Raw genomic sequence first — 15,277 nt, forward strand, 5'->3', positions numbered from 1 at the left:
GGTTTTTTTTTTTTTTTTTTTTTTTTTTTTTTACAGATTGTAGATGTTCTTGATGATCTTATATACATACACCTATGTCTCTAGACTTATGGACACCCTGTATATCCCTCATTAGACTGTAAGTTCCACCAGGGTAGGGACTGTGTCTATCTGTTTCGTGGTCACATTAACAACATACATGGGCTCTCAAACAATATTATACCTGGTAACAGATATATAAACTATCTGATAAACAGACAGCATTGTACGACACTTTGGGAATTTTCCCCACTGATGTAAGTTATTTAGCAAAAGCAGAAGAACAATCTTGTCATCTTTCTTCTACGACGGTATTTATCTGAACGTTAGCATTCAAGCTAAAAAACAATACACATCTGTGAACTCTGGTTTGGGTAAGGCGATCTGATGCTAATACTTCAAATATTCAATACATTTTGTAAGAAGAAGTAAAGGTAGAACAGGTGGAGATAATTCAAGTTCCATAAAGATAATTCTGGATGCCAACGCCATTAGTTAGAAAACAAAAATTACTGGTATCTCATCAATTCAACATCAGTAGCTGAGGAATGGTGACAGGAATGATTCTAAACAATGTAACGAAGCAGTCTAGGTGAAAACTCAGCCGAAGATACCTTGAAAAAATGAATTCTATGTTACACCCGGACTTGAGAGAGCTATTTCTCCCCACTCCGATAGCAAATACTCCCAACCATTTTTTTTTAAACCAAAGAATAACTATCAAGTATTTCGAGCACTGGTTAATACTTACAGCAAAGGGCCTTCTGCAGTCTTCGGAGTTTCATGGCAGTCCTATAAGCTGAGAACCTGACATTATTCAGGTCAGCTGAAGAAAAAAGGGGGAAAACAAAGATCATTTGTTATTTTCTCAAAAGGCACAGATAAACTGCCAATGATTTGCCAACAACAACAAGAGGCTAGGGGGAAAAAGTCTCTTGTATATGCCCCAGTTTTGGAAAGGTGAATTTTTGTCAACGTGGGGAAAGAAAAAAAATGTCTTTTTGCTCTTTGACAATCAGGAAAGCTAAGTTCTGTGAGGGATGACAGTGGCATAGCCTGCAGGGAGCTCATATAGTCCTTGTGTCCAAGAGGGAAAAGAAGGACAGGTATTTCTTTTTTCTAGACTGTAATCTTGGTTCTATTGTAGTGAATCTTTGCTACACAAGGTGAAAGAGAACAGGGAAGATTTCCCTGAAACAGCTATGAGAATTTAGCAAACTATCAAGCGGCAACATAACATGTTTTTCTGATTATCAAAGTTATACGTGCTCACTGTGGAAACCTTAGAAATTAAAGGAAAATATAAACTCAAGTAAACAAATCGTCCGTAATCCCATTACGCAAAGATATGCACTGTGAACATTTTGAATATTTCTTACCCAACATAGGCGTGTGTCTCTGTGTGTGAGATGTATTTTAAAATTTAATTGGCACAGTTAACCCTCATTCCAGGTTTAGGTCCACCTGATCCCACAGGTTCCTTCTATTTAACTATTCTGCATTTATCTAGAAAGTAACTAATTCAGCAAAGACAGGATAAAAGAGAGCTGGCTTAAAAAGTTCACAAACTCACATGTGTGTGCACACACGCGTACTAATTGGAAGCTTTTGCTCTTAAGTTTGGGTGCTAAACATACAAAAATGATGCTAGACGCCAACAAGAAGAGTTGCGAGTCCACATCAGAATGGGTATTTGTTTCCGTACGTATTCTGTACTAATGAAGATACTGCTATCCTAAAAGAGATTAAAATAAGTAAAATAAAACTGGGACTAAAATAAACATTTAGCTTTATAGTCTAAGGTGCAATCATTCTAATATTCTGCACGGATTAACAGCTCAACAATTTCTGCTACAGCGGTTTCTACTGTCACCTGTCTATCAAGCCCCAACTCACCTCACCTAGCAGAAATCTATATTTAGATGATGCCCTCACTCAATTTTGCGTAAGCCCTGATATACGCCAAGATAGATTTCTTTTCTTGCATTTTTTGTGTATTTATGTTTCATAAACCCAGCTCCAAAAAGCTCCTTGAAGACAAGTACCCTGTCCCCTACTTCTGTCGTTATTTCCCGGTGACTTAACATACAACTGCTCTCTGAAAAAACAGGTCTAATACAGCTCAGGGACTGACCGACAAACTGAATGAATATGTGAACAAAAAAATGAAAAAAAGAAAAACTATACTGGCAAACATGACTAACTGCCGTAATCAAACGGCACCCACAGAACCAGTTCTAATTGGAGGTTAAGAAAGGGAAATAATTTAATCCATATCCAAGCTGCTTGGGTCAACATTATTAGGTTGATTGCCTTTGCAGAGACCAAATATAACAATCTAAATTGAAATTGGGGAAAGAAAAACAATGTCTGTAATTTACTTTAAAATATTCGATGTAAAAACCAAAAAGACTGACAATACTAAATGTTGGCAAGGATGTGGAGCAACTGGAACTCTCAGCACTGTTGGTGGGAATATAAAATAGTACGATTACTTTGGAAAACCAGGTTAGCAGTTTCTCATGAAATTAAACATACATCTATCTTATGACCCAAAATTCGACTCCTAGATATTCAGCCAAAAGAAATAAAAACACGCCCACAAAAAGATGTGTACGTGAATGCGCATAGTAGCTTTAATTCATAAGAGCCGAAAACTGGAAAGAAAACTAGAGTAGAATGAATAAACAAATTGTGGTGTAGTCACACAACAGGATACTACTCTGTAATAAAAAGGAACTAACTACTGATACAGCAACATTGTGAGCTGATCTGAAAAACATTACCCTGGGTAAAAGTCAGGCACAAAGAGTAAAAAAAAAAAAAAAAAAAATATACTGTTTGATTCCGCTTATGTGAAATTCTCGAAGAGGTAAATCTCACCTATACACTGACAGAAGGCAGATAGATGGTAGCCGGGAGCGGGGACGGGATGGGTAACTAATTGAAAGGAACACAGTCGTATTTTTTAGGTGACTGAAATGTTATATATCTTGATTGATATGAAGGTTATTTGAGTGCATACGTCTGTCAAAAACTCAAACTGTACACTTAAAATGGGTACATTTTATTGTGTTTAAAGTATGCCTCAATAAAGTAGATTTTAAGAGTTAAAAAAAACCCTCACAGGGACCGTACAATATGAAGTATGTGTGTGTTAGCTTAGCTACATTGCAGAGGCGGTCAGTCGTCTTAATCAGGAAAGCACACTCCAGGGGTGGTTGGCTAGCAATTAATCAAAAAGCCTCACTCCAGAGCCACCCCTGTTAAGTGCTTCAGCTATATTTAGCTCTCGTTACACCTAAAATCCTATTAATACACCTAGTATCCGAATTAATGTTGGATGGGCTTGTGTTAGTGATATTAGTGGTTTACAAGATACCAGGACTGTTGAAAAGGGTTTAGAATAGAAACATTCCCTGCCCTTACATTAACAGGGCGTGGGAAGAATCTAGCAGGCCCTCCACCTTTAAAAATGGTGCCCTAGGCCGGATTCCACAATCTCCAGCTGTAGTTCACTGGATTCTTGGTTGCCTGAAGTCAATTAGATGGCTGACAAAATCCTGCTGTTACAGCAGGGGTTTGCCAACTTGAGCGCACACCAGAATCACCTGGAGGGCTGGTTAAAAATACACATTCCCAAGCCCCATGCTCAGATGCTCTGATTCCGCGGGTCTGGAGAGGGCCTGAGGATCTGCATCTCTAACAGGTTTCTAGGTGCTCCTGCGGCTGCTGGTCCAGAGACCACACTTTGAGAACCGCTGTGTGAAGGACTGTGGCAGGTGTGGACTGTGAGGCTCTCCCGCCAAGCACTCAAAAAGGCGGGGCTGTGACTTCACTGTGCCTTGGACACAGGCTTTAAAATTGTTCTCTGCTCTGTGGCTAGTAAGTGTTCATATGTGACAGAGCTTGTTCTGAGACTTGCTTTCATTATACACCTGGCAGCCGAGATGTGGCTAGGAAGGCAGCCCTCACCGATGTCTTAACCACGGATGGCTACCAACACATACCTGCCCCAGAGAACCTGGGCAGATCCTTTTGGCCCAAATTATGATTCGAGGACCAACAGCACCAGCACCTCTTTGGACCTTGTTAGGAATGCAGAATCTCAGGCCCCACCCAGCTCTAAGAATCAGCATCAACATTTTAACAAGATCCCTAGGTAATTCGTATGCGCCTTCAAGTACAATGGAGTCTTTAACTGTACATTTTAATACAGTTTCTTGTTCCATGTTGTTAAAGTGCAAGTATAAACTCTACAGAGACCTGTGTGGTCTATTGTTTTTGTCTTTCTACATTCCATTTTGTGGGCTTTTAGAGTATTTAATGACTATTGCAGTCAATTAGACCAAAAACTCACCTCTGGGATATATTTGTGGGTCTCTTGTTTATGATGAATGCCAATAAAAGGTATTCAATAACTTAAAAGTGTCTACTCTGTCCGATTTTCCTGGATCTATTCAGAATTCAGGACACATGGTCTAAATGAGGTCAGAAGCCCCATCCAATCCCCACCGTTCATATCAAGAATTGGCAAATTCCAGGAGCTTGAGATCCAAGTGGGAGAGGCAAGGATGATCTGACTCTTTCAGGGCGTGGTTCACGGTAGAATACTATCAGAGACAAGCATCTGGAACATTCCTGCTCTAGCAGTGCTCTCAGCTTCCCTAAAGCAGTACAAACTTTCTTCCCTTTCAAAGCCTCCTTAACTACGGCACATGCTACCTGGCGTTAATCCACTCTGACACCCTCTCAAGCATAGCCCCAAACACAATGCAGAGAACAAGACTTCTGCCACCAGTTTTCTATGTACCACAGTCCAACCAATTAGCAAACAGTGATTCAGGAAGACCGAAAGAAAGTAGCGGGGAAAATGTCTAGTTTTCAACATAATGCAACAGAAGCCATACAAATTTACATCCAGTAAGCATCAGTGAATTGCAACGGAGTTCTGGTGCCCTGAAAGTCCTACTCCAGAGGGTCAACCATCTGTGTTGTCTGAATCTGCCCTCTGGCTTACAGCTGGGAGAGAGAAGTCTCCGCAGCCTTGTGAAAATGTGTAGGATACACACTGAAACCTCAAGATGCGGTACAGCTGCGGACAATGTGACACTGTCCTGGGCTGAGGCTGGAGCTGATCTCGTAGCTAAAGTATGCATGCAGGATAAAGCTTCAAGCCCCGATCCCCAACCCCCGTGGGAGGCCAGCCTGCACTTTCCCTGGGAGCTGCCTTTCCCGGACTTTGGCCCAAGTTGTGATGAGCTCACTAGCTCTCACAACCGGAACCCAAGAGGCGTGAGACTATCCAAGAAACGAGTCACACGATGTTTGCCGGGCAGCTGGTGGAGAGCGCACTTGGAAGGATAAACATGCTGAACTGTACATTCCTCTTCATGACTTGAATTATTTTATCCAGGGCTGGTTCTGGCCTAAAAATGGAGAAATCTAGAAACTTAAGGAACAAGGGGCAATATTACACCATCTACGCTCTCAAGGTGAATCACCAGCTACTGAAGTGATGGTCCATTTGACTTTTATTTTGAGGCACAAAACAAATAACAGGTTTTGCTGCACCTTTCTTTAGCCTATGAATTTCCCTTGACTTTGGTTAAGTATTTCTGTTGCACGACGTTTACTTTCATTCTGTGGAAGGTAGTGGTGGAAGGTGTCAAATTCACCAGAAAAGAGGAAGGACCGATCAAGTTTGAGCCATAAACCTACACATTGGTGGACTTGCTCTTGCAAAACGACTGAAAAACACCTCAGCATTTTAAAGTTATGGGAAATTTTGGAAACTATTATAGAAATAAAACATTAAGGCCCTTCATTTCAATTTTACAGTTGCTTTCTGTCTTTTAATCATACTTCAAAAATCCTGCTACCTATGACCGAACTGAGGTCTAGAATTGAAAACAAGGAGTATTTCGGTCCAGCTTTCCAATGGCTTGTGGGCACTTTTTAGAAAGGCCCAGAGTTTCAGTATGTTTATCTGTATTAGGTACAAAGGATGACAATGACCCCATAAATGTAATGAGTGGAAAGAGCTGGATGGCTGAAGATTACCCCAACAGATGAATTCGTGGTGTGGTCTTTGTTTCCTACCAACTCTATTTCCCAGCAGAAACGTATTCCAAATCACTCAGGTGATCATGAGTGAAAAATAAAATGTAGAGGAAGTATGATTTGGGGGGGGTATAGTTCCAACTTCAGTGTTGGCATACAATGTGAATTAAACTACTACTGCATGTCCATTTTAGCAATTCTCCAAATTTTCCAAAGACGCCACAACAAGGTAGTCTCCCCCTACACTAATATATAGGAAGGCAGTAGATTTTAAAATGTTAATAATATATCTCTGATTCCCCAGCCTCACTCTTCCTATAGCGTTCTAATGGACACTCCACACGACAAGTATTATTCTTATCAGTTCAAACTCACTAGAACAGGCAAGAGCCACGGACAGGCCTTTATGAGCTTGAGATAAACTGAGTCATTTAAACCTAGTCTGGCTTGAAAGCAAATTAAGCCAAGATAACCAGGCTTCAGAAGCTTTAGAGTACAAAGCAGAACTGTGGGGAATGCTTCAAGAGCTCTTCAATAATACGGAGGAGTTCTGGAACGTATCTTTAAAGAATTAGCCAAGAGAGAGGAGGTACATTAACACATGACACTTGGGCTGTAATTTTTTAGATATATTTGAGGCCTTTTACAATCTACATTCATTGAAACCTCATCACCAACACTGAGCTTTACTTAAATGGGGAAAAAATAAACCTACGTAGAGATAAATAGGAATAACACATTCATACTTGTATGAACTGCAGAAAGCTGTGAATTTATAATTACTATCAAGTTGTTTCCAGGTGTGAAATGGTATTACTTAGTTGCTACCAGTTATTCTCTAGAATTCTTCTGAAAAATGAAGAGAAGCAATAAAGGATCCAGGGTAGCACAAATGTGGAAGACTTAGAATTGTGAAAGAGAGACACAAACCAACCCAAACCAAAAATAAAAAAATAGGGAAGTTCAACTGTGAAGTAAAAGGGAGCACCAAATCCTGACTTGTGGGCTGTTCAAGGCCTTTCTGGCTCCCTCCTTTTGCTTGGCCTTCCTCAGCTCAATCTCACTACTTCTTAGCAACATTGTTCTCGTGGAAGAGTTGAAATTCAAATTAGCTTTGCTTTCTTGTTTGCTGCTCTGGTAAAAGGTTTGTTGAGAAAGCAGTTTCTATAACAAATGGCCAATGTAACCTTCTGCGGGGGGGGGGGGAGACACCATGTATCTTAAATACTATTTCTGGGCCTGAATTCTCCCCCAGATAATGGAGAGGTGACTCACGTGGACACTGCTGCACCATGTTCCTTCTACTTAAGCTTCAAATCAGAAAGGATTCGGGCTCTAATTCTCAAAGCCTTGTCCACCAAAAACTATATATAAAATAATATTAATGGTTCAGGAAGACTCTTTAGGAAAAACTGGTTTATAGCTTTTTAAAAGACATCCACCAAATAAAAACACACACACAGATAGAACAGAGTAATGGTTACTAGAAGGCAAGGCAGGGAGGGGAAAATGGGGAAAGTAGGTCAACTCTATGGTGATGGAGGGAAACTAAATTTTTGGTGGTGAGCACACTGTAGGGTATACAGAAGTAGAAATATAATGTTGTACACCTGAAACTCATTTAATGTTATAAATCAACGTTACTCAAGGAAAAATTATTTTTAAAAAGACATCCATCTATTCATAATCCTTCCACCTACCTTCTCGATGCTTATCGAGAGCGAGCACATAGGGAAACACAGGCCAGGAAGGCCTCTCTGAGAAAGTGACATTTAAGCAAAGATCTGAAGGGTGATGGAGTTAGCCAGGTGAAGAGTAGAAAGAAAGAGCAAAGCAAGATGAAAGGTCAGCATGTTCAAAAAAGGCTCGTAAGCAGAGAAGAGTGTAGACCATTGAGAATCCTAAGAAGGCCCAGACTGCTGAAATCTCAGAGCGCAAGGATGAAGAATGACCCCAGGTAGGCAGGGGGAGGCCCACTGTAGGGCCCTGCACTTCATGTTAAGGACTCAGGTCCTGGGACTTCCAGCTAAACGTGGCAGATGGAACAGACTCGTTTATTCCTCATGTCAAACTACTAGGATGACAGAAAAAGAATTAAAAATGACATCTACCTAAAAGAAAAGAGACAAAACTGGAGAGGAGATCAGAAGAGACTCCAGTGTCTTGGAAGCTTGGAAGATGACCTGATGGTAGCTGATTCAGGAGAAATCCCAAGCCTAAATTCATGTGAGGGGAAGAGGGGCAGCTGGGGCACTAACAGGAAGCATATGCCCATTTACACAGCCAAGAAGTCCCAGAAATTAGAGGCCTCGGGTTCTTCTGAGGGCTGTGATGTGGCTGAAAATGCAGGGAGTGGTTGCAACTCTTTAGAGCTCACAACACCTTCTCCCCTAGGCCATGCAGCCAAGCATCCCAGCCACCCCTGGCTTCACCCCGACAGAAGGCTGGAGGGTTGATCTCAGAAGAAGCTGCACCAGACACGGAGGCATCAGAAGTAACTAAAGCTGGGAGTGACGTAAGGCACCGAAAACAGAGGGATCAAGTGCCACGGCACTCAAAGAACGTACATCCTTAACTTCATTCCCTACTCCCGAATTCCATATCGTGCCTTTTCTCCTTCGGTCAACTCACTGAAAAAGCTATTCCACCTAAGCACTTCCTTATTTGCCATCCTTATGGTCAGAAGAAACATCAATCGGCAAGGTCTCTAAACTGATCCTCTATCTCTGCTCAGCCTTCCCTTCATGCTCCGATTAGAACCACACCAAATCAAGCCAATGCTCTTTCCTTCTGGTCTCCTTCATAACAAGAGACTAACGGTCACACAGTGCACTCTCATCGCTGGGCTGAACGATATTATTCCCTTTCTGACTCAGAACCTTCAGTCACTGCTCTCCCGTGTGTTCCTTGAGCCTTAACACGGGCAACTCAACTAACCGACGCAACTATCAGAACTCCACAAACTTATAAAATTACCCCAGTCTCCTTCAAGTCTCTTCTACACTTCGTTAATTAACCATCCTTTCCACACTCTCTTCACAAATGAACACACATCCCAGATTCTCCAGGGCAGAGACAGTTTAATTAAATTTTTACCCTGTGTAATAAAGGTGAGACATTTTTCAATGATCAAATGTGACTTGATTTTCATACCTTTTACAATTTTTCATATAACCAAATTCACAAACAGTTTTTAAAAAGTTTGTGCCCTATTTGTCGGGGGCTGGAAAAACATACTTTCTTTGCAATAGGGTTGACACTACCTATTTCAAATCTACCATCCTTTCTCACAGTTGGGGAATCTGTGGTAAATCTATTTTCATGATAAAAATAAACAGCAGTAAATGTCCATTTCCTTTAATGCTAGCTTCATTTTTCAATGATTTCTCTGGTAACCACAGACCACAGGGCACAAACCCGCTGAATTTAGTCTGCAGACCTGTTTTTTGTTTTCGTTTGTTTGTTTGGTTGGTTTTGGCTCCCGTAATGGTTTTTTAAATTGTTGAGTGATTTGCCAACAGTTAAAAATCTGGAGACTTCCCATCGTCTTGCTTCTCCGGAAGGATCTGAAGACTCACCTTCTTGCATGTCAGTGGGGGAAGCTGAGGCCCAATTAGCCCCAAGAGAAGCTTTTCAGGTTGACCCACTTCCCACCCAGCCGCCTTCAGTCATTTAAATGACCAGTTTGGCCCCAGGAGGCATTTCCTTTTGGAGTTCTGCCTCAGCCAGACCACTCCCTATTCTCCCCCCAAATTTACTTCCACCCTCTTTTTCATGTCTATGTCAAAAGCTTTTACTGTCGAGTTCCTCCAATAACTAGCTGTTATCTGGCTTTCACTCAAATTACGCTGTGGAAACATTTCTTACTGGGTTTTCCAAAAATTTTTCCAGCCATTAATTCTTTGGACTCCACCATTTACTAATGCATTCAAACTAAAGGACTGTGCCAACAAAAATACTGCCTCAGTACCCTGACTTTTCCAGCACAAGAATATGGGAAGACAGAACCAAAACCCGTAACTAGTCTACTGACTGTATATCATGAAGTGACCGTTACTTATACATTTAAAAATCATCAATTCACATTTATCTAAGCACCTATTGCGGGCCAAACTGTATACTAAGCTCAGGGGTTGAAGATTCAGGCTTCTAAAATACTGGGAAAAACACAAAGATAAGTACTCCACTCACACAAAAATCAATATGTATTTTCTTTGGTTATGAGAGCAGAAACATACGCTGCAAAGAGCCGTGTATATATCAGATGCAAAAGTAGTTTCCAACACAACATAAACTACTCCGGTGAACATTTGTAAGGTTAATGGAATTGAAAATTTTCCATATAAGCCATGTTCTTTATGAAATAGTGATTAATTTCTACGTTAGCCCACAAGGGCTTAAGATTTATTTAAATACTCAATATACAATAGAAATAAAATCTATAGCAATACTGGTAAAAATGAATGATATAACTAACTAGAAGTAGCTTTTTCTTTCATTCTTTTACTTGAGGAAGAAAAGATGAGAAAAGGAAATGGAGACTTCTGGAAAGATGGTGTTGTGTTCAATATCACTGGCACCGAAGGGCAATAAATGTTGGTGCTCAATAAATGGTTTGAATTGAATGAAATTTGGAAAGGAACTTCCCTACTTTTACCAGGTTTAAGCCGTTAGTGACATTGATACCACATTCGATTTCTCTTCAAATAATATCACTTCCCACTGCTCTGGATGAATCACTGGAATAATTCTCGTGCTTACTTCCCCCTTACAGCCTGAGCTTGGGCTTCTTTTCTGAAACACACGTTACATAGATATCAAGACTTTCCCAGACATAAAGGAGTTGGAATAAAAGGAGAAAGAACAAAGGTCATCTAGAGAGGATGCTTGTAATCCAGAAAGTGGACTCAGCTGTATTTAACTGTGGCGGATTCTGTAGGTTGTTTCACACAATACTTTCAAAGTCTTTCTCCCTGGTCTTTCTCTACTACAAAGTCTGGAGGATCTCAATTCTCTAATCTACAGCCAGTGGCAGCCATGTGGACATGGTTTTGGTCAATGCTTGACAAGATATCTGCAGGGAAGGGTTTCCTTTAAAATGAAAGACAAAGAGCCTGAGAGGGAGAAGGTCCTTTCTCCTTCCTGCCTGAGGGGCAGCAGTCATTAAGCAACCCGGAGGTCAAAGGTCACTCACTAAAGATACTACAGCAGAACAAAGGCCCAGATCTCTGATGGCATCACTGAACTCTTCCTTAGCTCTCTACTGTCTCCAGACTTCTTGTTATACAAAAAACATCAACCCCTATGTGGTTAAGATACAGCTGCTCAGGTATTTTGTTACTTGCAGCAAATGTACTTCTGACACATTAACTGAACTATAAGCAACAAAATGCAGAATACCAAGTAGAGGGCACCATCCTTCCCTTGCAATCCTCCGTGGGGCAGAGGAACAAAGCAGTAAGATCTGGGATCACAGGGTTCCCCATTCTTGCTACCAAGTGGTGTCACTGATGCAGGACAGCTTGACAGTTAATTTAATGTTTAACACAATGTTACAGTAGATGGCTTATATGGCTAAGGCACTCTTCCAGACATAAATAGATATGCGGAGCATCTAACTAGACATTTGTTTTGCATGGGACTATCACAAATCTGATTTGGCCCAGATATGAGGATTAGAATTTTTAAATATACAAGTTATTTCTCTGAAAAGTAATGTCTACGTATACATGAACACTTATAAGTAACTAATCTTTCATTAACTCTTTAGACATGTTTATATCTTTATCTCTTCATTAGTGCAAAATCTCCTTAAAGCCAAGTAGCATCTTTCCTTACTCATCGCTCTCAAGATAAATGTTATTTAAAAAATGTTAAGCTTTGGGGCTTCCCTGGTGGCGCAGTGGTTGGGAGTCCACCTGCTGATGCAGGGGACACAGGTTCGTGCCCCGGTCTGGGAGGATCCCACATGCCGCGGAGTGGCTGGGCCCGTGAGCCATGGCCGCCAAGCCTGCGCGTCCGGAGCCTGTGCTCCGCAACGGGAGAGGCCACAACAGTGAGAGGCCCGCGTACCGCAAAAAAAAAAAAAAAAGTAAAGCTTTGGTAACTTTCAACTATTCAGAAGTCTTAAAACTTAGATTAAGATTTCGTAGTCTATCCTTTATCTAAGAGTGTAAGTTTTAGGTTCTAATGGAAAATGATTTGCATCCTCTGTCTGCCTCTCTCCATTCTCTGGTCCCCAATTCCCACACACCCCCAATATCCATTCCCCTCAATACCACGGTGAATAAAATAGATGCCAAAGTGGACATCAGTGGAAATCTGACCCTTAATTACCACGGGGAAAACAAATTAACCTTTTGCAAAACTCTTTTTTTGGAACGTTCCTGCCTTAGGCTGGTACTCACCCATTTAATCTTATTAGGGAAAATAAACTGTTTGGGTTTTTATTATTGTTGTTATTTGAGAGGTGGAAGAAGATAATCTGTTAAATCCTTAAGCATGAATAGTTAGTCCAAGATAGTACACAGTTCAAGATACGTAAGTGGCCAGGAACATGATAAAATGTGCTTGTTTCTGTGTTGTGTATACGCTAGCTGGGGAGAGGAACGGGGGTGGGGGGGGGGGGACGGGGGACGGACATGACTCAAACTGCCCATGCACCCAGAAGTCTCATGACAGTATGATGTTTATAAAAATGAAGTATGTTTCAGTTTTATGTGTTACTTTTTCTGGAAACTAGATACTACTGATGAGATCCTTTTAAAGATACTAATATAGAAATCATTCTTAAAAAAGAAAAAAAAAGACCCACCACTTAGCTGCAGCTGTTATAAAATTAATCAGAAAAAAAAAAAAGGGCTTCCCTGGTGGCGCAGTGGTTGAGAGTCAGCCTGCTGATGCAGGGGACATGAGTTCGGAGCCCCGGTCTGGGACATGTCGGTGACATGTCACGGAGCGGCTGGGCCCGTGAGCCATGGCCGCTGAGCCTGCGCGTCCGGAGCCTGTGCTCCGCAGCGGGAGAGGCCACAACAGTGAGAGGCCCGCGTACAGAAAAAAAAAAAAAAAAAAATTAATCAGTGGCAGGAGCTTTTCATTAGATAATGGGCTGCCTTGTCCCCTGACACAGACTGAGTTGCTTTTAATAAGAAAGGATGCCTTAGGGAGAGATCCGCATTCACCCGTCGTCTAGACAATACATTTGAATCAAGAAATGAAATGTTCATGTTAGTGGGAAAAGACTCTTCTTTATCACCTCAAAACCCTGATGTAGTTGGAAGCTGCCTGATATGAAGCATGTCCTCCCTCACTTGACCCGTTTGAGGGTTCAGTCCAGGAATTCGGCAGACTCTTGAGTTCCTCTGTACATCTCCTAGATGGCTCTGAAGTCTCACAAATGAGTGTTCCCCTCTCCCTTTTCAGTAGCCATGTCCAGGCTCCCCCTACCCCCTTTTCATTGAATCCTACTGCACAGCAGGCAGGAACCATCCCCCCCTTCTCTACCTCTTATCTCAGCTTTCACTGAATCTGACCCAGCCTTTATTCTCCTTTGACTCCTGGACAAAACTATTTGGGGACAAGCTTAAAGCAGCCTTTTTAAAAAATGTAGGTGACTCTTACTTCAACCCTTTTTGTACCCAAGTATTCCCTATAGAGTTTACGAGAAAAATGGGAAGTGGCGAGCCGATGGCAAAAGGAACGCTAACACTCACTGAGCGCTCAAGGGCAGATGGTGTTGTACCTGATGCCACTGAGTCCTCACAATGCCCTGAGTTCCACATCACCAACCTCATTCAAGGTCAGAAAAATGAGGCTCACAGATCTTTAGTAAGTTCCCTAAGGTTGCATCCCAGAGCCTGGATTCCAGGCCAAATCTTTCTGACACCCAAAGCAAGCACTTGATGGCCTTCCCCACTGCTCCTCTGTTATAGGAGAAATGGGGCTTCGCTTGCCCAGTGTGCTTGTAATCCTAACCAGCATGAGGGTGATGGGTGGTAGGCTCAGAAGGGCCACGATGCAGGGCAGGGGACAGCGGGCGGGGCAGGTTGAGAGATCACAGAAACCTTCACATAAAGAAAAATGAGGACCAGAGAAAGGGAAGCTGAAAGGTCAGTGGAGTGACCAGGAAGGCAACTAGACCTCTTATGATCAAATGTCCAGTTCTTCTTATCCAGAGAAGCTTTGGGAGTAGAGAAATAAACCCCGGCAATGTGAGTTTCTACCCCAGAAGCATTTTGTTCCCATAGAAACACGTAGCTGCATTCTATTCATACCCTGCAGTGCATGAGGCACTCGGAGGGTTAAATTAGATTTTGGGACTTGGGGACCTAACCACCCTTTATAACACATTTTATTCCAAGTTGTAAGCAACTAACTTACAAATAAACTTTCGGAACACAGCCCGAGGGTAAGTTCAAAAAGGACTAAATCTTGTCTCAAGGCAGGAATGCGTTCTTGCCTGACTGCTGAGGGATTTAATGGTTACTGGGCAACCAGGAATTAAATTCTTTACGTAGCTTTAATTTATCTCTACCTACTCCTTATGGGTATTCCTTTGGGGATAATAAAACCAACAACATTACTTTCATCAAATAAGAAAATGATATAGCATCTGAGAACTAGAAATCTCTCATTTTAAATCTTCCTTTTCCAGACGAGAAAGCAAAGGACTAGAAAGTTCTCGGTAACTTGTCCTGGGTTCCCTAGTCGGAATGAGAAACAAGGACTAGAAGCGAAGGGTTTCTCTTTTTTCCCTCCTCCCTGCAGAGAAAGGGTGCTTTAGTTAAATCAATAAAATAGCTGAGGAACTCAAACAGGCAAATGCCAAAAATTTTCACGTAAGCCCGAAGCATCATGTTCCTGTATGTTCCCCCACCTTCTCTTATGTATCATTTTATTTTATTGTAGTAAGAACACTTAACTTCCTAATGCAGCATCCCTTCCCTGACCGAGCCAGAGAACAAAATACAAAGGCTCATTCTCAGCGGGACTTTGAAACTACTCTTTTGGCTTAAGGGCTCCCACTTGCTCCCAATTTGAACAGAGACCCTGAACTTCTTTAACCCTGACAAGTATTTGACACGTTCATGTTACATTTGAAAAACGAATTTTCCCAGAAGCCAGCAAGTCCTAATTTTCCCCCGTGAGAGGAGTTTCTAGACCTTGTGATCCTCTTCAATTTTCAAGATTCAGCTCC

The 15,277-nt window shown here is 41.7% G+C and overlaps 1 protein-coding gene across 9 annotated transcripts in view; it reads right to left on the bottom strand.

Annotated features, from left to right (window-relative positions):
- The window catches only part of DMD (dystrophin), a 2,234,319-nt gene that overhangs the window by 113,813 nt on the left and 2,105,229 nt on the right, over positions 1-15,277 (bottom strand). For all 9 annotated transcript variants that reach the window (XM_027096086.1, XM_027096084.1, XM_027096085.1 and 6 more), the window contains one exon: positions 770-844. In XM_027096086.1, the coding sequence (XP_026951887.1) occupies positions 770-844 (75 nt within the window). The remainder of the gene's footprint in view (positions 1-769; positions 845-15,277) is intronic.

The sequence above is a fragment of the Aethalodelphis obliquidens genome, unplaced genomic scaffold, assembly GCF_003676395.1.
Source record: "Aethalodelphis obliquidens isolate GAN/ISIS:26980383/991018 unplaced genomic scaffold, ASM367639v1 scaffold98, whole genome shotgun sequence".
Taxonomy (NCBI): Eukaryota; Metazoa; Chordata; class Mammalia; order Artiodactyla; family Delphinidae; genus Aethalodelphis; species Aethalodelphis obliquidens.